Source organism: Halichoerus grypus, chromosome 7 (assembly GCF_964656455.1).
Source record: "Halichoerus grypus chromosome 7, mHalGry1.hap1.1, whole genome shotgun sequence".
NCBI lineage: Eukaryota > Metazoa > Chordata > Mammalia > Carnivora > Phocidae > Halichoerus > Halichoerus grypus.
Genome location: NC_135718.1, coordinates 34,508,597 through 34,532,823, shown reverse-complemented (window position 1 = coordinate 34,532,823; position 24,227 = coordinate 34,508,597). Strand labels below are relative to the sequence as shown.

The window sequence follows — 24,227 nt, the reverse complement described above, 5'->3', positions numbered from 1 at the left end:
CAGCAATGCCCAGACTCAGACTACGGAACACCGCATCACGGCACAGACTAGGGGTGACTTTCTTATCGTGCTAGTGAGAGCTTTATTCCAGCCGTTTATGTGTGGGGGCCCCCGGGGGGGAGGGTTCTTCACTGGCCCGGAAGAAGACGGGGAGGGCACTCGCACCTGCATAAACAAACTTCATCACCAACTTCGCCATTTCTTCTCCCGAAAACCCACCGTCTTTCCTAAAAAAACCATTTGAAGCCCTGTTCTCCCCCCTCGCTTTCTCCCATTAAGTTAGGTTCTAAACCCCACCTTTAGATTATTCATGTGCGTGAATTAATGTATTGAATATTCTCATTCACATGCATGAGAATAAGCTCTGTCTCCTCTATTAATTTGTCTTTCGTCAGTTAATTCGAAGGCTCTTAATCACGGAACCTCAAAGGGGGAGAGGAAAGGGTTTTCTTCTCACCAGCCCTGTGAACAGCAGTAGGACCCATCCACCGGGCTCCCTCACCCCATTTCCCCGAGCATTAACCTATTTAGCCCAGCCGTCCCAGTTAAACTAGGATTTTGAGAGGGCCCGAGTGACCCAAGGGTCTGGTGAGGAGCCACCCAAGTCCAATTTTTTTTTTTTTTTAAAGATTTTATTCATTTATTTGAGAGAGAATGAGAGACAGAGAGCATGAGAGGGAGGAGGGTCAGAGGGAGAAGCAGACTCCCTGCCGAGCAGGGAGCCCGATGCGGGACTCGATCCCGGGACTCCAGGATCATGACCTGAGCCGAAGGCAGTTGCTTAACCAACTGAGCCACCCAAGCGCCCCATACCCAAGTCCAATTTTAAAGCTGAGCGTCCGTCCACGTTTGCGGGTGAGGAGTCCCCCAGCCTGCTGGGCTCAGCGCGGTGACGGTCTAGCGAGGGGGCTGCTCCGACCCCCGGCCAAGCTCCGCGCGCCCGGGCCGGGACCCCCGAGGTCTGGCCCTGCAAGGAACAGGCTCCCGCTCCCCCTCCACGCCAGGAGTTCGGACTGCAGAACGTTTTCTGCCAGGGGACAAATGTGGGGGTCCAAGTCAGCCCAGCATTCTGAAAGTAGGGTTCCATTTGTGGCTTAGTGTAGGATATATTTTTAGAAAACCCAAAGTAAAAGGGTCCCGAAACGTAATATTCCTCCGCCCAGTTTGGAGGGGGCTGCAAGAGGGGTCGAGAGCTCCAAACGTTAAGTGTCGCCGGACGGCGGGGCTCCGACTCCGGCCTCCGGCTCCGGGGCACCCTGCTGGCCGCGCAGGCGGAGCCCGGCGACGCGAGCCGCCCCTCCGGGCGCACCCGCCTGGCTCAGCTTACCTGCGGGGCTGGGCGAGGGGCGAATGGGGGCCTCCTCGGGGGCGGGGCGGCCGTGGGAGCCGGAGCTGGGTGCCGGCTGCAGGGCGGGAGGAGGCCTGCGGGAGCCCGCGCCCGCACAGCGTGTGCGCAACCGGGCGCCCCTAGGCCGCGGCCTGAGCGGGGCCCGAGGGAGCCTGCGGACGCCCCCAGCGGCCCCCATCCCTTCCCGGAGCCGAGCACCCCGCGCGGCTCCGTCCGCCCCCGTCAGGGTGGGGCGGCGGGCGGGCCCCGAGCCGCGGCTGGGCTCCCCGAGGGCCCCGGGCGCCCCCGCACGGCCCTAGGACTTGGCGGACGGCCCCGGGAGCTTAAAAACACCCGCGCCAGCCCCCACCCCAAACCAGTGAAACCAGTCTCGGGGGTGGGCCACCCGCACCTGCAGTTTGTAAAAGCTCTCCAGGGGGTTCTTTCGTGCAGCGACCTGTGATCCATTTTCTAAAAGGATTAAACTTCTAGCGCGTCCAAAGTCGATACGGGATTTTAAAGACCCATTTTCTGAAATGATCAGAGAGAGTCTAGGGTAAAAAGTAAAACGAAAGGGGCGTACTTACGTTTTCATTGAGTTTCTTGGTTTTGATTTTGAAAATTGGTTTCAAGTGCTGGCATGAAAACCTAACTGCCCCACTAAAAACCTTGCATTGAATACACGTGCATTGTGTCAACAAATACCTTCCTTTACCAAATACACTTGTGCTTTATAGTTGTCTTTTTTTTAAGTTTTCATTTATATATTTGAGAGCGAGAGAAAGAGATAGCGAGTGGAGAGGGAGAAGCAGGCTCCCGGCTGAGCAGGGAGCCCCATGCAGGACTTGATCCCAAGACCCTGAGATCATGACCTGAGCCAAAGGTAGAAGCTTAAACTTGACTGAGCCACCCAGGCATCCCTATACTTGTGGTTTAAAAAAAAAAAAAAAGTAGAAGAAAGAAAAAGTGTTGCATCAGAGAAAAGGTGAATTTTGCTGTACTTCATCTGCCATCATGTGTCCCCCCTCCCAAAAAGGCAAATCAAGCAAATCTGAATGTGCAAATGTTCCCAGATGCAATCCGCATACTCCAAGCTATTCCCTAGCAAATGTAAAGGATGACAAGTGTCAGTACTTCATACAACTATATTTAATAAGTTGTTATTACAGAAAAAAATGAAGTCCAAACTACAAAGTTTAAGCAGTTGTAAGCAATAGCTGCATTGAGCTCCATGTGTAGTCACAGTACTGCAGTTCCATACAAGCAATATTAGTCCAAGCCCCAAAGGCGGAAGCTGAGTAAGGGTTACTAGCAAAAACAATCTAAGAGAACAGGTAATAAAAGATACAATACATTTAAAATTAGTTGTTAGTTGAAAAACAAATACAGAGATCTTAGCTGTGAACACTCTAAAAGTTATGTCCATTATTTTGACAGCAAAAATACAAATACCTAATACTTTATACCCCAACAGAACTATATCCAGAACAGAAAGCGAGCAGAAGGTATCCTGTATTAGCACCCGAGTTTTCTACTTGTCGCCATTAAACTGCATCATACAAATTTGAACATCCCTAAATCACATATCCACTTCTTGACCCATTTTGGGGTATAAAGTCAACAGCATTAATTATAAAATACTCTGTGGTAAAATGGAACACTATTGCAGCTGAGATAGAGAAGTTTGGTTATTATAAAAAAAAAAAACAGAAAATGTTAGCTGACATACCATACAAACTGGTGAAAAAGCAACAACCCATACAAATAAGCCACTTTTAACAAAAAGATACTTTTTTTTTCACTAATCTGTGACTAATCTTTCACTCAAACCTTGCAAGTAGAGATGTCACAATACTCAAATATTTAGGTAGGAGCTTTACCCAGTTAAATGCCATTTTGTTGCTAATATAATAGATAAAATGAAAACTAGCAGTTACTTGCTAATTGCATAAATGCAGTACACTGCATTAGCCCATGCCTCACGAACAAGCTATAAAACACAAGAAATAGGCAGAAATCTAAGCATAATCTTGATACCACTAAGCAAGAATTTTCCAATTTCTTTTCTTCTGTTCCTAATCACTTATTTGTAGTTAATGTAAAATTCCAACCAGTAGTACCCAATTTGAGTTAAAATTTTACATCACGACTTGATCTAATCTATATATTATTTACAAAACTGAATACATAGAGCATACCCAAGAGCCAACTCTGGACACACGTTTCTCCAAGTTATTGATAACCTCACCTCCGCAGCAATGGAGCTGGAAGGGGGCCGTCAAGGACTAGTAGAAACACACCATCTATCTAGAGCAAGTCATTGAATGTTCTGTTTACGCAACACCAGTTTTGCAGTCGTAGGTATTTTGAGTTTGTTTTCATTTTAGGTGCCAGTACAGGGACACACTGCCCTAACAGCATGGCTTCAAGGTGAGGTGGGTGTTGGAAAAGAAGCAGGAGGGCAGACAGATCATGCTCGGAGTGGCCAGACGTTGCCACAAAGAGGGACAAACAAGGGGCATCATAACGGGGGTGGGGGTGGGGGGTGGGTGGGTGGTGGCGGAGGAAGACGAAGTCTGAGACTGTCCATATACAATGGTGATGTCCGAGCGTGCTTCCTCTGCATGCCACCCGCGCCGGATGGGAGGGAAGTCAGGAGGGACACCGCGATCCAAGTCTCACTACAGAGAAGGTGGCGTCCACCTGGCAGCGTCCCTCTGTTCTCGGACGTCACCACTGTAAATGCAAGGGGAAGATTTGGCCTGGGCGAAAGGCTCCGTCTCACACATGGACAGCAGTTGGTGGCAGATTCTCTCTCACACACATGCACGCACACACACAGGACATAATGAAGAGTTAGAGGGGAAAAACAGTGAATCATTCTGTTGACCTAGCCGGGTTTTCAACCTGGTGGTATTTCGGTGGGGGTGACTCCATTATCAGGGCCCCAGATCTGGCTGCACCTGGTGTTGTATAAATCCACTGTGACATCCCTAGAGAACTGTACTGTGACATCCCTAGTCTTACACTAAACCACTGTAATAAAGGAAAAGGCTTGTCAAAATCTCACATGTTCTGCTCATTCTGTCATTTTATTACCCAATTATCCATTACATTTTCCAATCACTTTACATAACCAACCATGTTCATCGTTGTCACACTATTGTAAACCACATCAGCAAGTTAATACATAAAGCTTTGCATTTCAAAAAACTAGACACTTTAGTAACAATATTACAAAGGTTTTAGCTTCAAAAATAACTGAAAATGAAAAAAATAAACTTTTAAAGAATTAGCATCATAAAATTAATTTATTCCAAGTAAAAATACAAAATAATATTATGACATTGACCAGATATGAAAGTCCCTCCCAGAAACAACTCTATTAATGATTGAGAAAGCACTCCTTAAAGAAAATACGAAATAAAATGAAAAATATGTAAATATGTTTAATTTTTTTCTTAGCAAAAAATCTTTCTAAAAATAACAATGAAAATTTGTCTCAGTACAAAGGCTACATTACTATTGAAAAAATACCAGCATGAAGAAAAGGTACATATTTGACAGTAGAAAAATGATTTCAGTGAATCACAATGTCTAAAGTTTGCAATGAAAATAAATCTGCAATAAAGATTTATGCCTTTTTTCTTTTCTTTTTTTTTTTCTATTTTTTATACAAACAGTACAAACAGTATTGCACATAACAACAAATAGTCGAGGTTAGGTTTTAGCCTTCAAAAAATCGACTAGTTCAAGTGTCACATCAAGGAAAGGCCACAACAGGACCTGTGATACCCAGGGGCTTCCCAGTCAAGTTGCAGGTCAGAACACCTCTTGTGTTTTAAAAAATAATTTTTTTTGAAGGACCCTCTCTTTTAATATAACATTAACAACTTGGGGGCACATTTATTTACAAAACAAAAGGGAACATGTTATAATTTAATAAACTAAAAAAGTTCTCTTTAAAAAAATACAAACAGAAGAACTCTTTCACAATCCTGGTCAGTCGTGCACAATCAACGCTTGATTATAAATATACAAATGAAGGGAAAGTAGTTTCCACCATCTATCCACAACTTTCAGCACCAAAGGGAGTTTATTCTTTGTAACCTATTCTTCATGACAATGGTTTTCACCTCCACATCAGCTTCCCGCTGTACAAGCTTCCAGCTTTTTTTTTTTTTAATCTCAGTGTTGTTTTAGTACATGAAAGAGGGGTGCTTCTTCAAAAAGTTTTGCTTCTTTCACATAATTAGGTAGATTTCTGTAGGTTAGATATGATCTTTAATATTATAGTTATAAAGCTCTAACTTCATTTTCAAAAAACACAAATAAGCATGAAAAAAATAAAGTTACCCATCTGTTAAATCATTTTTTCTTGCAGAATTAAATTAATATATATTTTTCTGAATAAACTTACTTAGAAAATATCATTTTCTTTCCTATATTTCAAAATTGAGGTATTGCAAAAGATCATGTCAGTCAGAAAGCATGCCTTTTTCCTTAAAAACAAACAAACAAAAAAATCTTCAGCCAACTTTTGAAAACTGTCTAGAATACAAAAAGTAGTAGTGCATAACAAAATTTCTTGTACAGATGAAAAAAACCACAAACATAGAAAAAAAACAAACAGAAAACCACAGCTGGGCTGGAAAAACGCAATTATTACCAAAAAGCCCAGAGGTAACCTCAAAAGGGGAGAAGTCTAATAAGCATTTTTAATCCAGTAAAAAACTATTTTGTTTTTTCCTTTTTGAAAACAAACTATAGTTTGAGAGCTGGTAATTGCAACTAAACATTGGAGAAACAAAACAAAACAAAACAAAACAAAAACAAGCAGTCTTAACTTAAGAGACAGGACAAGGACATCACAGCACATAAAACACAGCGACTTAAATCTATTCTGCAGTGTCATATCCAGTCAGATTGTCCCCAGAATTCCAAAACATAGGAAGAAGATTAAAAAAAAAAAAAAAAGATTTACATAGTCTCACAATCATTGTGTGTGTTTATATATTACTATCTGCAGCCCAAGAGTGAATGCTAAAAAAATGTCCATGGTAGTTCTAGCAGGTCTTATTTCTATTCAAGCTTTACAGGATAAATCCAGGGAATTAAGTAGTTAAATTTCTCACCCAGACAACCAGCCCTGCCCAGGCCATCTTGTTTTGGACAGACATTTCTTTAGCATCACCGCCACGCAACTTTCTTAAAATGTGCCTAGTTTGTCAATCTGACAACTTATCTCTATATACTGTATATATTCCTAGTGTTTGTAAGCTAAGATGAGCTCTTTGGTTTTCTGGACAAGGTCTGAAGCTATGTAAATGGTGCAAGCACTAGGAGATTGTAACTAAGAGCTCATGTGTTAGTTAATAATATACCAGTTATGAACTGTCAAGTTCGTTAATGTCTGACACAGAGGCTTTAAACAGTTAAGTTTGATCACAGTTAGACATAATCACTTTACTATATAAAATAAATTGCACAATATATAACAGAGCACCGCAAAGTACTTCATCTACCATCCACAAATTTGCTTTAAGAATATCCTACACCTAGGTTTTATATTGGTTGTAATATAGGTCATTCTGTTATGGGCTCTTCCTAATTTCAGAAGCATTCCATTTATTGAGGCATGCCTTCCTCCAGTCAATTACCAATTCTTTGAGTGAAAAAAAAACTCTTTTAAAAAAATCAGTTATTTTATAGCTTATATAGATTCTTAATTTGTGCATTGTGGGAAGGTTTTATACTAGACATTGGATATAAAATTTATTGCATGCAGCAACCTGATTAAGTAAACATGCAGTCAGAAATAGTGACCTTCCGTTGAAGCTTTCTGTAGTCTATTCTGATCTCCTTTCGGCAGCTGATTCTATCCCTAAATCACAAACGTGTGTTGTTGGGTTTCTTTAAATTGATACCTTAGCCTGAAGAGAGTATTATGGTATTAATAATACCATCTTAATAGCAGCAAAAGCTATTGCAGCATAAATTTACATAACACTAAAAGATCTAACCAAAATCCTCAGCAAAACAAAAATCAAACATGAAGGAAAAATAAAGATTCAGCTTATGAGGTATCCTTACATGTCAAAATAGAAAACTAAAGGCCTATTTTCATTAAGGGTTACCCTTACTCTAAATGACCCCAACTAATGATTGCTGAACTGTTGTGAAGTTTTTGCTCCATCTGCCACCTACTCACGAGTATTACCTTTGGTAAGTCTTCTCCTAGGGGCAACTCTCTAAGTTTCTGAAAATAAGTGCATGCTCCAGTTCAAAAACAATCAGAACAACAACAACAACAACAACACAACAACAACAAACAAACAAAAAAAATCACAGACATCAACCTGATGGCCGCTGATGAGAATGGCAGTCTACGAGTGACAGATCAGGTGTAAGAAATTAAGGTACCAAGCAGACAAAGGTGTGAATCAAAGTGCAAATCAGTACCGTTATACACTCTGCAATTTTGCATTATACTGGACACTGAGTTCAGTAATATGACTGTAAATAATAGTAATAAAAAGACCCATTTCTTCTTTAAAAATCGAGAACGAATGCACAGATTTCCAGAACACTGTAAGCCCTGAGGCAGTGCCCTCTCTTTTTCCCTCCATGTTATCTACTCCAGTACTTGTGGCTGGGTCTGCCCTGGGCTCAGCTCCAGCGGAACGGGACGTGCCGAGGGCGGTCGCCTCCCTCCTTCACCAGCGGTTTGTGGAACTCCCGCCCGGCGCGGGAATGTATGCTCGCCCAGCAGTATTCGCAGTAATACTGCAGACAGGTGACGTTGGCACAGAAGAACGGGGCAAACTTCCCACCACAGCGCGTGCCCTGGCACTCATCACACATCTGATCATCCAGCACATATGGCTTCACTTCCACCTGGACCCAAAGAGGAAAGACAGGAAAACATGCTTAGCAAGGCTTCCTCAGTTTCTTCCTTTGAGGGTTTACAGTATAGCTTAATGACGGGTGTCGGGCAGACAAAGGTGTGAGTCAAAGTGCAAATCGGGGCTTTGGAATCGCTCCATTTACAGGTGCTGTGATCACAGGCAAATTCTTAACCTCCCTCTGTGCTTCTGTTTGCTCTGTGTGTCTGTAAAGTGCGTGTAATTTATACACAGATGTGCACACACATTTGTGTATCTGTAAAATGGGAACAACAATGTCCGCCTCCAAGGGTGCTGGTGAGGATTAAGAGAGGTGGTGTGTGTAAAAGCACCTGAGTGGAATCCTGAAGGCCAGGCAGCACCTGGCCATGCAGGGTGAGAGAGCGCGGTCAGGGAGAGGAACCAGCTGGGACAAAGCCCGCAAGCAGGTCAACGCAGGGCACGTAGCTGGGGAATGGTGTGGCGCGAGCCAGGCCGGAGGGGAAGAGTCACGGGGCCGGCCAGACAGGCTGAGACGTGATACCACAGTGAGGCTCTGGGTCTCCGTGTTTCAGTGACAAGGCTTCCAAAAGTCTATCATCCCAGGGCCCTGTCCAAAGGACTAGACGGGAAAGCCGAGGGGGCTAGTGAAATGCTAAGCTATTATAATTGAGACTTTCTTATTTTTTGGACTTTATTGCCTTAATCTCCCCCCATAACTGAAAGCTTCACTAGAGGAGAGCTTTTCCTCACAGCCCTTCAGGGGGCATTTCATAATTGAAACGAAGCAATGCTGTGTATGTGGAAATCAAAAGCAGGAAGAACAGAGTTACCAGAGTTTTCCCCATGTCCCCTTCCTAGAACCTCACAAAAGGTACATCATTCATGTTCTCATCTCGAATGTTAGAAATTAGCATCAAGGTGGCAAGTCTGTGATCGGGCCCCTTCCCACGCAGCCCTCCAGAGCCATTCTGGGGAAAAGCGACCACTGTGGCTATAGAGACAAGGACCCAGGGCTTTTTGACAGGAGCTAACTGCCTGGTGATTCAAACTGCCTCGGTGTGGCCGGGAGGGCCTGGCAGGGCATTGAGGCAGGGTACAGGAGAGGGGAAGCAGGGGGGACAGCATGCAGGGAGCAGGAAAGGGGGCCTACCTAGGATCAGACACTCCACTTTCCTGGCTCCCCCCCCCTTTGGAAGGCCCCTCTGCTGGCCTCCTCTGGAGTTCTGTCTCTAGCCATGACTCCAGTCCACAGGACCGTCGGCCAGCCAGATACTCTGGCTTGGAAGACCCACCCAAGAAGACCTGTATCAGCTCTCGGATACCCAGGGGTAAAGGTCTTTACTCTGGCTCTAGTTCCTTTCTTCCAATTTCCATCTCCTCAACCTTACGAGTTAGTGAATGGGCTTCAAAAAAATCTCTTGCATTGATCTCTGCATCATAACTAGAACTGTAGTGGCCCTGGGGTCGCCTGCCTGGGTTCAATTCTAGGCCATTCTGAGCCTGTGTCCTCATCTGTGCACTGGGGGAGAAGAAGAATTCATACTTGACAGAGTTCCTAGGAGGATTAAATGAGTTAACGAGCATAAAGCCGAGGAACAGGCCTGGCCCAGCCTAAGCACGAAGCATGGTTCAGATTCCTGCTGCGTCCCCTCTAGTCCAGGCCGTCCCAGCTCGACCGGGTGTGTTCACCACTGCCGGCCTCCGCACTGGCCACCAAGCTCCAGGCCTTCCCTGGCTCATTCTCCCATGAACATGCTGACATTTCAATTCATCTACTCCTGTGGTGTTCCTCTCCCGGTCACAAGCCATTCCAATTCTCTGCTGCCCATAGGAGTAAGCCCTGCTGCCTCAGTCTGGCAGGGTGCTCCCCGTCTCCCACGACTCAGACACAAGCCAGAGGCTGCACCTCTGCCCCAGGCTCCCAACTCACACTCTACCTGGCTCCCACCTTTACTTACACTTTCTTCCCACCTTCAATGCTCAGCCCACTCAGTTTTATGTACCCAGTGAGGCCAGGTCTTTCTTTTCTTTTTAACATAAAATTAACAATTTTAAAGGGACCATTCAGTGCCATTTAATTCATTCACAGCGCTGGACAACCACCACCTCTATCTGGTCCCCAAACAGTTTCATCCCCCAAAGAAGACCCTGTACCTACTAAGAAGTTAGCCCCCTCCCCAACCCCTGTTAATGGCCAGCCCGCCTTCTGTCCCTATGGATTTAGCTAGTCTAGATATTCTAAATGAACGGCATCACAGTATGTGACCTTTTGTGTCTGATTTCTTTCACTTATCGTCATCCTACGTTGTTCAATCCACGCTCTAGCCTGCAGCAGGATTTCATTCCTTTTTATGACTGAATAATATTCCACTATATATGTGTGTGTGTGTGTGTGTGTGTGTGTGTGTGAGAGAGACAGACAGACAGACACACATTTTGTCTATCCATTCATTCATTGATGGACACTGGGTGGTTTCCACCTTTTGGCTATTGTGAATGGTGCTGCTATGAACATATATGTACATATATTTGTTTGATTACTGGTTTTCAATTCTTTTGAGTATATACCTAGAAGGTATATACTCAAGAATTGCATATGGCAATTCTGTTTATTTGAGGAACTGCCAAATTATTTTCCATAGAGGTTGTACCATTTTACACTCCCACGAGCAAAGTCGCAGGGTTCCAATTTCTCTACATACTCATCAACACTTGCTGTTTTCCATTTTGTGACCTGCCATCCTAGTAGGTGTGAAGAGGTATTTCACTGTGGCTTGATTTGCATTTCTCTACTGACTAATGACATTGAGCATTTTTCATGTGCTTGCTGGCCACGTGTAGATCTTTGGAAGAAGGTCTATTCAATATGAATGTATTAAGTGCTCTGGATTGTTCACTTTCTTTTTTTTTTTTAAAGATTTTATTTATTTTTGACAGAGAGAGACACAGCGAGAGAGGGAACAAAAGCAGGGGGAGTGGGAGAGGGAGAACAGGCTTCCTGTGGAGCAGGGAGCCCGATGTGGGGCTGGACCCAGGACCCTGGGATCATGACCTGAGCTGAAGGCAGATGCTTAATGACTGAGCCATCCAGGCGCCCCTGGATTGTTCACTTTAAAATGGTTAATTTTTTATGACTTTAACTTCAATTAAAAAAAATAATTTAAGCTCTTAAAAAAACTAGAGGGGGAAAAACCCACATAACTAATATTCTATTATATTATCATTTTTATACCTAAACATAAGTAACTTTTTTTTCAAAGATTTTATTTATTTATTTGAGAGAGAGAGAGAGAAAGCACAGAAGGAGAGGGAGAGGGAGAGGGAGAAGTAGACTCCCCACTGAGCAGGGAGCCCGATGACGTGGGGCTCAAACCCAGGACCTTGGGATCATGACCTGAGCTGAAGGCAGACGCTTAACTGACTGAGCCGCCCAGGCGCCCCTAAACATAAGTAACTTAAAAAAAAATTACCAAAAAGTCTCTCTGTGCTAAATTTGAATCTCCTTCATTGCTCTTTTCATATTTGTATGTATTATAAATGGCTATTGCTGTTCTTGAAGTGAACAATCCCCTGCCCACTTTTAAATTCTTTTTGTTGTTGAGTTGTAAGAGTTCTTTATATATGCTAGATACTAGACTTCCATCAGACATATGATTTGCAAATATTTTCTAAATTGTTTTACTTTGTTGACAAGGTCCTTTGATGCACAAAAGTTTAATTTTGATGAAGTCGAATTTATCTATTTTTTCTTTTGTTGCTCCTCCTTTTGATGTCATATCTAAGAATCCACTATCAAGGGATGCCTGGGTGGCTCAGATGGTTAAGTGTCTGCCTTCGGCTTGGGTCATGATCCCAGGCTCCTGGCATCAAGCCCCACATCGGGCTCCCTGCTCAGCGGGAAGCCTGATTCTCCCTCTCCCTCTACTGTTCCCCCTACTTGTGCTCTCTTGCTCTCTCTGTCAAATAAATAAATAAAATCTTAAAAAAAAAAAAAAAAGAATCCACTACCAAACCCAAGGTCATAAAGATTTACCTGTTTTCTTTCAAGAGTTTTATGGTTTTAGCTCCTGTATTTAGGTTGATTTTTAATTAATGTTGTATACAGTGTGAGGCAGGGGTCCAACTTCATTCTTTTGCATGTGGATACCCAGTTACCCCAGCACCATTTGTTGAAGAGAACTGTTCTTTACCCATTGAATGGCAACCTCATCAAAAGGCATAGCCTTCCTTAACTACCCAGTCCCACAGGGATCTAGTCCTTCCTCCTTTGAGCTTAATACTCCATGCTGCTCCTCTGGCATTTCCTATCTATAGTCCTTCTTTGGTCAGCATCTCTACTGAGCTTCAAGTGACTTGATGACAGAGTCCTGGAGTAAGACAGGACAGTGGCTGGTCCAGAGAAGAAGGTGGTCTTCAGAGATTGTGGACTCCTGGGGGAATGGAGCTATTGGCTTATGGGAGTGTATCAACTTGGCTTGATCTCCTTGCATCTGAAAGCCAGGAAAGAGTCAAAATGGTGGAACAACCCCCTCTGCCCTGAAGCTAGAGGACTATTGGTAGAGGCAGGGCGTCCAGGGAGCTGCTTTTCCACCACCAGTCTATGAGCTGAAGACCACTTTGCTTCTACCACCAGGCAGATGCCTATACTCAGGGTGCTCCAGCAACCAGACCTGAGCCTCAATAAGCCTAGATCGGAGAGAGAACTGGTCTGAACAAACAGAATTCACATTCAGCAAAAGAAAGCTGCTGGAAGAGAAAGACAATAGCCATTTATAATACATACAAATATAAAAAGAGCACGTAAGGAGATTCAAGTCTAACATAAAGGAGACACTCTGGTAATACATTGTTTCAGGTGTAAACAAGGTATTGTGGTTATATGGGCTTTTCTTTCTTCTGCTTTTTTTTTTTTTTTTTTAGAGCTTAAATTAATTTTTTAAAAGATTTTATTTATTTATTTAGTTGTGAGAGAGAGAGAGAGCAGGAACAGAGGGGAGGGGGAGGGAAAAGCAGACTCCCCGCTGAGCAGGGACCCCGCACAGCTCGGTCCCAGGACCCTGGGATCATGACCTGAACTGAAGGCAGATGCTTAACTGACCGAGCCACCCAAGCGTCCCTTAAATTAATTTTTTTAATTGAGGTTAGAGTCATAAAAAATTAACCATTTTATTTTATTTACTTTTTTAAAGATTTGAGAGATAGGGATAGAAAGAGAGGAGGGGTCAGAGGGAGAGGGAAAGAAATCCTCAAGCAGACTCCCTGCCGAGCACAGAGCCTGACACGGGGCTCGACCTCACAACCCTGAGATCACGACCTGAGCCAAAATCAAGAGTCAGACGCCTAACCAAATGAGCCACCCAGGCACCCTTGAGAGTTTCTTAAAGGCACTCCCAAACCATTTGTAATTTTCGCCGTACCTTAATGCTATCTACTGTTACATGATGTTTTACTTGACTATCCAGGTTAATTCTGTTTTTCCCAAAACACAGACATGTAGCTATTAAAATAAAAATGGGTTTCTCTGTTATCAATAAACTGTAACACATGGAGACACTAACCTACTGGGATCATATTACTGATCTACACTTCCATTATTAAAGTCCAAATACTACAGAGTGCTATGCAAAGCCAGTCATATCATGCAATAGACCTTCTGCTTTAAAGGGATTTGCAGGTACAGGAGATGGAAACTTCCTAGAGAGACATCTGGATTCATACCACACACCTAAAGGAGATGACCACGCCCAAGGATGCTGACAAATATGTGGAACTTATTGCTGAACTGTGATACCCATTAAGGATAAGAAGGACTGATGTGGATAAGCAGCTGTAAGCTGGATAAAGGGAATAATATATTTAGAATGATATAAACAAAGAGAAAGCCATACCTGAACAAACTGTTCTCAATGTGACACTGTTTTGTATCTAACAAGCTAGAGAAAATATTTCTGTCTGCAGTTTTTTTTATATCAGTCAACAAAATGACCTCCCAATGTAATTAAAGCAATGACCAAACAGCTCTTGGTGGCAGAGGGGAGATACCTAGGGAGAACATAAACTATTCACAGATCCAGAATTCCCTCTCCTTGGGCCTGAAAGGTTATAGAAAAGAGAAGGGGGGCATTAGTCAAGGTTACAGCTCAGTTTGAATGATGTGCTAAATGTCCTATTAAGGACAGCTAAAGAATGGTCCCTGCTGTAGTCTGCCCCGTGGTGACAGGAACCACCAAATTAAGTCTGCCAGATACCCAGCCACCCCAAGGCAGGTAAGCCATGCTCACCGGGGGCTGGAAGTTGAATAGAAGCAAAGATTTTAGATAATGGAGTCAGAGTGGACAAATTGGAGAAAGAGGCCAAGAGGTATAATTTAATAGGGATAAATGAAGAAGCTTGCTCAGAAGTCAGGTAGGCCATTTCTTATCATCTGGAACAACATGCTTCCTGGAAAAACCATTTTATTTGGTGTACTAAAGCTTTTAAACATGATGTGCTCCTAATCTCCTTGGCATGTGTCACAGAGTACATCTATCCACGCCTAAAAACCACAGTAACCTCATTAACATTCCCACCGAACACGGTGTCTTTACAGTTGCTAACGCAGGTCCTCTACCAGCAGCCAATACAAAGATTGTTTAGACATAAATTTTTAGTTTTTCAATGGACCATGAGCTGGAATCCTGCTGTTTAGAAAGCAGATGACAGATGCCTAGGCAATTAAAGCAGTGATGTGAAAATGGCTTTTCCTTAGCAACAAAGTTATCCACAACCTTCCAGATATAGCAAATTCACAGTTATTAATTTTAGAAGCAATCTGGGGTAGATTAAAAAAAATCATACGGGAAATGGTTTGAATTTTCTTTTTACCTTTCAAAGGATGGGACTTAACTATTTCTCATATTCTCAAGTGTGAGGGGAAGAAAGGTTTTAAAATCATCCTTGTGCCTTTCCCACAGTTCAGGGCGTGCTTATGTGTGCTTATGTTGACACCTTTGCCATATGTTTCTAGAGTGCGGAGAGATCTGTGAGCGCTCTGTTTCACGAAACAAAGGAGGACCAGCTGGCAGTATCCCACGCAATCCATAGATTCACCCCCTAGTCTAGTTTTCTTCCATGCTGCTTGGGAATGGGGTTGGGGGTGAGGATATGAACCAGCTCCAAATCATGTTCTAGCAGCAGAAGAGTGTATCATGTGGAGAACAAAGGGTAAGAAAATCATTACAAATCTGTGAAATGCATAACTGCCATGGCATCACCACCCTCCCAGAACGCAGAAATGCAGAGCGCCCTGGTTCTTTCCATTCACTGGCTATGTCACGGTCTTGCAGGCCTCAGTTTCTCCTACCCCATGAGAGGTGTGCACTAGCTTTTCCAAGTGAGAATCAGAACTCACCAACAAACAGCTAACTGACTAATACTTTTGGACTTCTGGGGTTAAAGAACTTAGGGGCGCCTGGGGGGCTCAGTCTTTGGGCGTCTGCCTTCGACTCAGGTCATGATCTCAGGGTCCTGGGATCGAGCCCCGCATCAGGATCCCTGCTCAGTGGGAAGCCTGCCTCTCCCCTTCCTACTCCTCCTGCTTGTGTCCCCTCTCTTGCTGTCTCTCTCCCTGTCAAAAAATAAATAAAAAATCTTTAAAAAAAAAAAAGAACTCGAATGTCCTACTGAGATAATTACTTAGATAAATGGGGGTGATCCTTTTCCCATTAGTATTTTCACAAACAGCCTCTATGCTCAAATATAAGCAGGAAAGAACAACATTTAATCATTCTAAAGAGTCTTCATATTAAGAATTATCCCAATTCCAAGAGAAAAGACATAAAAAGAGATAACAGGACAGGAGAGATCAAAGGTCAAGACTAGGAAGGAGAGACAAGACAAAAAGGTTCCATACTCTTCAGAGAAGACAGCTTTCTTTAGATGACCCAAACTGTATTTAAAAAACTATTTCTGTCAAAGGCTCTGAGAGCCCCAGAGCTTCAAAAATAAGCCCTGGAAGGATTAGTTCAGACGACATTTGAACTCACTTCTGGGTGCTGCTTCCTCTCAAAGGGTCGTATCAAACATAGCTCTAGCTACAGCTGGCAGTTTTCAAGCCAGACCCAGCAGGGGCCAAGAGCAGCGGCAGAATCAAGGCTGGGATGTCAGAGCCCCAGGCTAAGGCTGGGGGCAGAACTAGTCTGAGAACACGCCATCAGAACCCCCACGCCCTTCGCTACTGAGTCATCGTATATATCGCAGCTGTGGCCTAGGGCAAAGTGTAGTGTCATCAGCATTTCTGCTCGTGTGGCTACTGGGTCAGATTAATCTTCATGCAGGCTAAAAATATAAAGCCTTTGATAGTCTGTAGCTAAAATTCAGGCCCAACATGTTTCTAGGGAAGAGAGAAAAAAAGATTAAATATGTGAAGTACTTGAAGTGCTTGCAAAGAAAGGTGCAATGGATAACATCTCATTAAATAAAAAATGGGTTATTCTGAAGTATGCTATTCAAAGCCAATATTAAGCGCTATGGCTTAGCTATCACAATGTTCCTTAAATAAAAGTATCAGAAAGCCCCAAATTAGCTAAATGAAAGGCAGTCTCTCTGGTCCTCTGTGTTCAGCTAAAACAAAACAGTCAAGGGAACGTTATCTGTCAATGGTATATTGATATCAAAACTACTGATTTCCCTTCTTATATAGATAGAGACTGGTATGTTAGAGAGAGACACTAGATAATCTCAAGTAAAGTAATCAAAAGACAAAGGACTATAAATACGAAAGGGAAATCTCGAACACACCTTCAATGTCCCACCACCAGCATGGCCATGCCATTGTTCTTCCCCTGCCTCACCCCAACTCTCTGTAGACAGAAAATATATGCCCAGCAATCCCACTTCTGGCTATTTATTCAAAAGAATTGGAATCAGGCCCACGTCCACTGCAGCATTATTCACTACAGCCAAGATGTGGAAGCAACGTAAGTGTCCACAGACCAATTAATGGATAAAGAAAATGTGCTATATCAACATACAATGGGATATCATTCAGTCTTAAAAAAAGGAGATCCTGACACCCGCAACAACATGGATGAACCTTAAGGACATTATACCAAGTGAAATAAGTCAAACACAGAAGGACGAATGCTGCATGAATCCATTTATGTTTCTAGGTAGTTGTGCCATAAGCATCATCGCCCCAAGCACTTTTGCTATGTTTTTGTTGCATAACTAATTGGCCATGAGGCAAATTTATTGTAAAAAGTAAAATCATGAGAAACTAAAGAGGAACATTCATTAAAAAGGACATAATGAAACATGAAAATGGTAACAAAATTAAAATGACTTTATTGTGAAATACAAAATATTTGAAAACATTCAAAATGTATAGTGTAAATATGTGGCAATACTGTACAAGTAACTGATTTTATTTTGTGTATTGTACCTAAGCACTTGTCTTCAAAGTCTTTCGTCCAGAGTATTAAACCTTTTTTTTTTGCTTGTTGATTCATCTCATTTGGCATCATGCTTTTTCTTTTTTTCACTGAAATTCTTTCCTTCATTAAGACAGGCTATCAGTTTCCAAATATTAGGATGCACATTTGTGAATGAGCACTGTATTGCTTTGTGAAAGCCTTCTACACCATTGTTTGTTCTTGGCATGTTGTCACATGTCCACTGACAGACATTCCAAAGTTCTATGGGAAATGTGAGTTCAAAACTCTGTGTCACTGTGTAGACCATTAGGAGGGCTAAGATTTATATAATATAAAAACGGGAGTATTGCATCAATGGAGAAGTGAAACCAAATGTTCAACCAGCTGATGAAACCAAACTGCCAATCAGTTATTTATCTTTTAGGGCAAAATTGCCTTATGGCCAATTAGTTATGTGGTGAAAATGCTTGTGGCAAAAATATCTACGGCAAAGATGCTTACAGAGAAAATACTGGACACATCCATTTATATGACAGATCTAAAGTAGTCAAATTCATAGAAATCAGGAAGTAGAATCGTGGTTGCCAGGGGCTGGGGACAGGGGAAAGTAGGGAGGTGCTGTTCAAAGGGTATCAGCTTTCAGTTATGCAAGATGAAAAACTTTTAAAGATCTGCTGTAGAACATTGTGCTTATAGTTAACAATACTCTACTGTACACTTAAAAACTATTAAGAGGGTAGCTCTCGGGCGCCTGGGTGGCTCAGTCGTTAAGCGTCTGCCTTCGGCTCAGGTCATGATCCCAGGGTCCTGGGATCGAGTCCCACATCGGGCTCCCTGCTCTGCGGGAGGCCTGCTTCTCTCTCTCCCACTCCCCCTGCTTGTGTTCCTGCTCTCGCTATGTCTCTCTCTGTCAAATAAATAAATAAAATCTTTAAAAAAAAAAAAAAAAAAAAAAAAAAGAGGGTAGCTCTCATCTGCCTTTTCAGCACAAGAAAAAAAAAAGAAAATATATGATGGGTAGGACACACTTGGGGAAAAGGGATTAAGGAAAGGAAAAACAATCATTACTTATTAAAAACAGAACCACCCTAATACCCAGTAATTGCACCACTAGGTATTTACCCAGAGGATAAAAAAATACAGATTCTAAGGGGTACATGCACCCCGATGTTTATAGCAGCATTATCAACAATAGCCAAACTATAGAAAGAGCCCAAATGTCCATCAACTGATGAGTGGATAAAGAAGGTGTGGCAGATATACACAACGGAATATTATTCAGCCATCAAAAAGAATGAAATCTTGCCATCTGCAGTAACGTGGATGGAACTAGAGGGTATTACACTAAGTGAAATAAGTCAGTCAGAGAAAGGCAAATATCATATGACTTGACTCATATGTGGAATTTAAGAAACAAAATAGATGAACATATGGGAAGGGGGAAAAGAAAAAAAGGAGAGAGGGAAATAAGCTGTAAGAGACTCTAAATAGGAAACAAACTGAGGGTTGCTGGAGGGGAGGAGTGGGGGATGGGCTTAATAGGTGATGGGGATTAAGGAGAGCACTTGTGATGAGCAATGAGTGTTGTATGTAAGTGATAAATCACTAAATTCTACTCCTGAAACCAATATTACACTACATGTTAACTAACTAGAATTTAAATAAAAATTTGAAACAACAACAACAAAACCCCAAACCACCACTATATACATATTAAACTTCTGAATTTGAGCATGAAGAAGAAACTGAAAAAGAGTATTTTCTCAAGTGGGTTCCCTAGAACATTATTCCCAAGAGATGATAAATTCAGAAGAGTTCCATGATAAAAAAATTTGTGAAAAGCTGCATACTGTTTCCTTCTTGGGTCTTCACAATGAAGATTGGTACATCAAAGATTCTAAGAAGTCCTAGAATAAACCTGCCTATTTAACATTCTTCAAGAAAGCATTTCCAAACTTATCTGACTCAGAAAAAGACTTTTTAAAAAAATAAAATAGGGGGCGCCTGGGTGGCTCAGTCGTTAAGCATCTGCCTTCAGCTCAGGTCATGATCCCAGGGTCCTGGGATCAAGCCCCGCATCGGGCTCCCTGCTCCACGGGGAGCCTGCTTCTCCCTCTCCCACTCCCCCTGCTTGTGTTCCCTCTCTCGCTGTGTCTCTCTCTGTCAAATAAATAAATAAAATCTTAAAAAAAAAAAAATAAATAAAATAAAATAGATATTAAAATCAAAAGGGACTCATATTTTACAGAGAATATTTTAGGACATGGTGGTTTAGGGGAATAATTTTAGGGACAGATTTCAAGGCAGGCCAGACCTGCCTACTGAGAGCTCCTTCTCCTGTTTCAAAAACTGAGATAACCAACCAATGTTACCCCTGTCTTGTCTGACATATTTAACCCCTTTTATCATGTGAAATTCTAATTAGATTGTCTAATGAGTATCTTCCAGAAGAGTTCAAATATTAGTCATGGTTTCATATAAATCAATGTGTTCTCAGTACCACTGTATACTGACAGAGTGCTTTGAGTTTTTAAAATTGCTTTCATTAACACACACACACACACAGCCCTATCCTTCCTTCAAGTTATACAGGAAGTGGTTTAGTGAGGACTAAACTCCAGATCGGCTGATTCTAGCCTATTATCCTTTCTAGTAGTAAAAAGGTCTCTGTGAGCTGAGTTGGCAGACTTTAACCAATGTCTGCTGCATGATGCATTTCAAGTTATAAACATCTAACCTACAAATTTCTAGGAAGGGGCACCTGGGTGGCTCAGACGGGTAAGTGGCTGACTCTTGATTTCAGCTCAGGTCATGATCTCAGGGTCGTGGTACTGAGTCCCACGTTAGGCTCCACTCTCAGCTTGGAGTTTGCTTGAGATTCTCTCTCTCTCCCTCTCTCTCTGCCCCTCTCCCATGCTCTCTAAAATAAATAAATAAATCTTAAAAATTTTTTTCTAGGAGACAACATGACCAGGTTGTGGTAAACAATAGCTGTGTTTTGGGAGGGGGACTGCTCAGATTTTTATAAAGAAATTGTTCATATCAATCAAATATACTTTTGTTAGACTAAAGGAGATTCAACTGATTCTATCCTCATAAATTTTCTCAGGACCACACAGAGCAGACAAAAGGGTAGAAAACGGCCATGTAAAAAGATTACCTCTTTTCTAATGATCTCATTTTTTACACTATAAAAATCTTTCATATGTGAGTGACCTAGCCTTGAGTTATAAAGAAAACTGAATTTAGCAGAGCTTTCAAGTCCTAAGTGTTCACTTCTAAAAATACCATTAAAAAAGACTGAATGAGTACAGGTGTCCTCTTTTGCCCTTAATGTACTTAAATACTTTAAACTGTTCCAGTTTTTCAGAGAAATGCTGTTCATGGATTATAAGCAAAATTTAATCCTAACTTCCTATTCAACTTCAGGTTCAAAATCTTTTCATTATCAGAGAAAAGATATTGGTAAAAATACTTCTTTCTGGAGAGGACTTCTTTCTTTCTTCAATCCTTTACACGGAAAATGCATTTAGGTGTTTACATCTATAAAAGGGACTTAAGAGTCTCTGTGTGTGTCTTGACTAATATCCAAACAGCATGTTGGCAGATTAGCAGCTATGTTAATTGTGTGTGTGTGTGTGTGTGAACTTCAACTACTTCATTGTCTCTATATTAAAGATCCTTAGTGGAACTAAGTAGGTGCTTTAAAAGAAAAAAAAAAGAGAGAGTCAACAATTAGCTTTGGTACATGATTAGGCAACCGCACAATTTAAATAAGCCAGGCTCAGCAATAATACAAATCAGTATCTACACAGCCAAATAACTTTCCAAAGCACTTCTTCATCTGTCATTGTTTATCAGCACCACAAACTATAAGAAAGACTGGTCCTCTTAGCACTACTGGAAAATAAAATCAATAAAATCAAACTTCTAAAAGGTGGTAAATTGTCCAAGGTCACATTACTGGGAGAAGAGCTAGGAGTGTTGACCCAGATCTCACAGTTCCCAAGCCAGAACAGAACACTTACTCACTATCGCCATGGTTCTCTGCGTAGTAAGGACAGGAGTGGGCATGCAGTGTACTCCCTCTAAGGTACTGACGGCCATACCCCAGAAGTACCGCACCCTATTAGTGTTCTAGGGAACCTGTTACCTGGGAGAGCGCATCACACGCCTCATGTGTGCCAAGGCAGAAGATAAATGAGGCAACTCACTCATTTATTCATCTAAACACAAATAAGTAATGTGTGTCCACTATGTGTCAAGTATTAATATACAGTAGCTAACGTGAAAGACGCCAAGAGGGGCACCTGGGTGGCTCAGTTTTTAAGCGTCTGCCTTCGGCTCAGGGTCATGATCTCGGGGTCCTGGGATCGAGCCCCGCATCGGGCTCCCTGCTCCGCGGGAAGCCTGCTCCTCCCTCTCCCACTCCCTCTGCTTGTGTTCCCTCTCTCACTGTGTCTCTCTCTGTCAAATAAATAAATAAAATCTTAAAAAAAGAAAAAGAAAGAAAGACGCCAAGAACTGCTGTGCTGGGCATCACCCAACCTTAATATTGTCAACACAGGGACAATTGGCTGATAATTAGTGACAATTAGCCATAACATATGCATAATGTAACCTTTAAAGTATTTATTTCAAGATGCTAATAATGTTTCCTTGGAAGTAAAAACAAGCATAAATTGTATTCGTGTCATTTAAAACATTTTTTAATTTTTTTATTTTCCCCACCCTTTGTGTCATTTATAATAATAATGTTCCATAACAAGGGTCATTATAGCACTTAAAATGCCAAACACTTCAATCAAATGCTATAATCCAGTGGAGTTGCACTGGTTCACACTCACTTGTAAAAGGTTTCATATGAAGACAACATGGAAGTGAAAATCAAAAGCAAAACAACTGCAAAAAGGCATAGAAAAATTTCCAGCTCATTTTGCTAATGTTATGACCTACCAACATATTAGAAACTCTTGATAACAAACCCCAGATGTGCTCTGCTCTGTGTAGACTACATTCACTTGGGAAGTTATATGAACTACTGAAACATATATGAAACCCACAAAAGGACCTATAATCTAACTCAGACGTTCCAAATCTAAGGTCTGTGGAAAAAGGACTTCATGGAAGAAGTGGGTTGAAGAGACATTAGACCTTGGGTGAGCTCAGGGTTCTGGGAGGGAGTCCCATGAGCAGAGGCAGCTCTGCTCTTAACTGACGGGTTTCTTGACAGTCTCCAACCTCTCCTAGATTCTCATTTGTTGCAAAATAAAGGAGGCTGGACCAACGTCATACCTAAGCTTAGTAAGTCCAGCTTTAATGTCAAAGAACATTTTCTGATATTCTAAATTTCTTTATTACGTAAGGGAGTTTTTTTTTTTTTTTAAAGATTTACTTATTTGAGAGAGAGTGAGAGAGAGCGTGCATGTGTGTGTGAGTGAGCGAGCAAGGGGAGGGGCAGAGTGAGAGGATCTCAAGTAGACTCCCCGCTGAGCGTGGAACCCGATGTGGAGCTCATTCCCATGACCCTGAGATCATGACCTGAGCCAAAATCAGGAGTCAGAAGCTTAACCGACTGAGCCACCCAGGTGCTCCATAAAAGTGAGTGTTCTTAATGAAGTAGAAAAGGAAAGTTGTGCAAAGTGCCCTGGATATGCCAAAGGTTGCTATCTAAGTGCTTCCCATCTGAGCCACCTCTCAAATGAGTCATCACTCATTCAATAACTCACTCATTTATTCATCCAAAAACAAATAATTAATGTGTCCACTATGTGTCAAGTATTAAGTATACAGTAGCTAACGTGAAGACAGTCATTGCCCTCATGGACTGTAAAGTCTAACAGAGTAGATGGGACATTAAATGAAGCAATATTTCATTACAGAGATATTTAAGGCCACAAAGGAATGGTAGATGGTATTACAACAATGATCTATGACGGAGACGTAAGCTCCACTGAAGAAAGGATTCCAAAAATATAATTAAGCTGAGACCCAAAGGAAAAGTAGGTATTAGGCAGGCAGAAGAAACAGTATGTATAATGACCTTGAAAAAGAGAGAAAAAGGCCAGTTGTGACTGACTCAAGGTGAGGAAGAGAGAGCTAAGGCAAAAAAAGTGTATAGTGCATGAAGGGTCATGTAGGCAGTATTATTAAGGGTTCTGACCTTTATCCTAATGGCAGTAGAACATAACCAAAACGTTTAGAGGAGGACATTATGATTTTAAAAGGTCACTCTGGTTTTTATGTAAAGAATGTAGTGGCGATTGGCTAAGCTGAACTGGGGAGACCAGTGGGGAACCTCCTCTAGATATCCAGGTGAGAGATGAGAGTGACTCACTCCAGTATCCTTGACAGCCTTCTGTGGTTGCTTCCGGTCCTTGTTCTCCCATACATCATCCTGATTTATTCTACACATTTACTGAGCACCACCCATGTGCCAAGCATTCCCATTCAGACCTCTGGGCACATGTGGCAGAATCAAAATCCTGGCAGCTCTGTAAGGAAGCACCACATGAGTCCTCCCATTGCTAGCCAGACCATGGCAAGAAGTTTGTTGATGTGTGGATTTATCAGCCGACTCCAACAAGTCACATATTCTTG

At 42.2% G+C, this 24,227-nt stretch overlaps 1 protein-coding gene across 10 annotated transcripts in view; it reads right to left on the bottom strand.

The window, feature by feature from the left end:
• Positions 1–2,458: 2,458 nt before the first annotated feature.
• Positions 2,459–24,227, bottom strand: part of CPEB3 (cytoplasmic polyadenylation element binding protein 3) — a 188,122-nt gene continuing 166,353 nt past the window's right edge. For all 10 annotated transcript variants that reach the window (XM_078077370.1, XM_078077363.1, XM_078077369.1 and 7 more), the window contains one exon: positions 2,459–8,224. In XM_078077370.1, the coding sequence (XP_077933496.1) occupies positions 7,997–8,224 (228 nt within the window). In that variant the 3' untranslated portion in view covers positions 2,459–7,996. The remainder of the gene's footprint in view (positions 8,225–24,227) is intronic.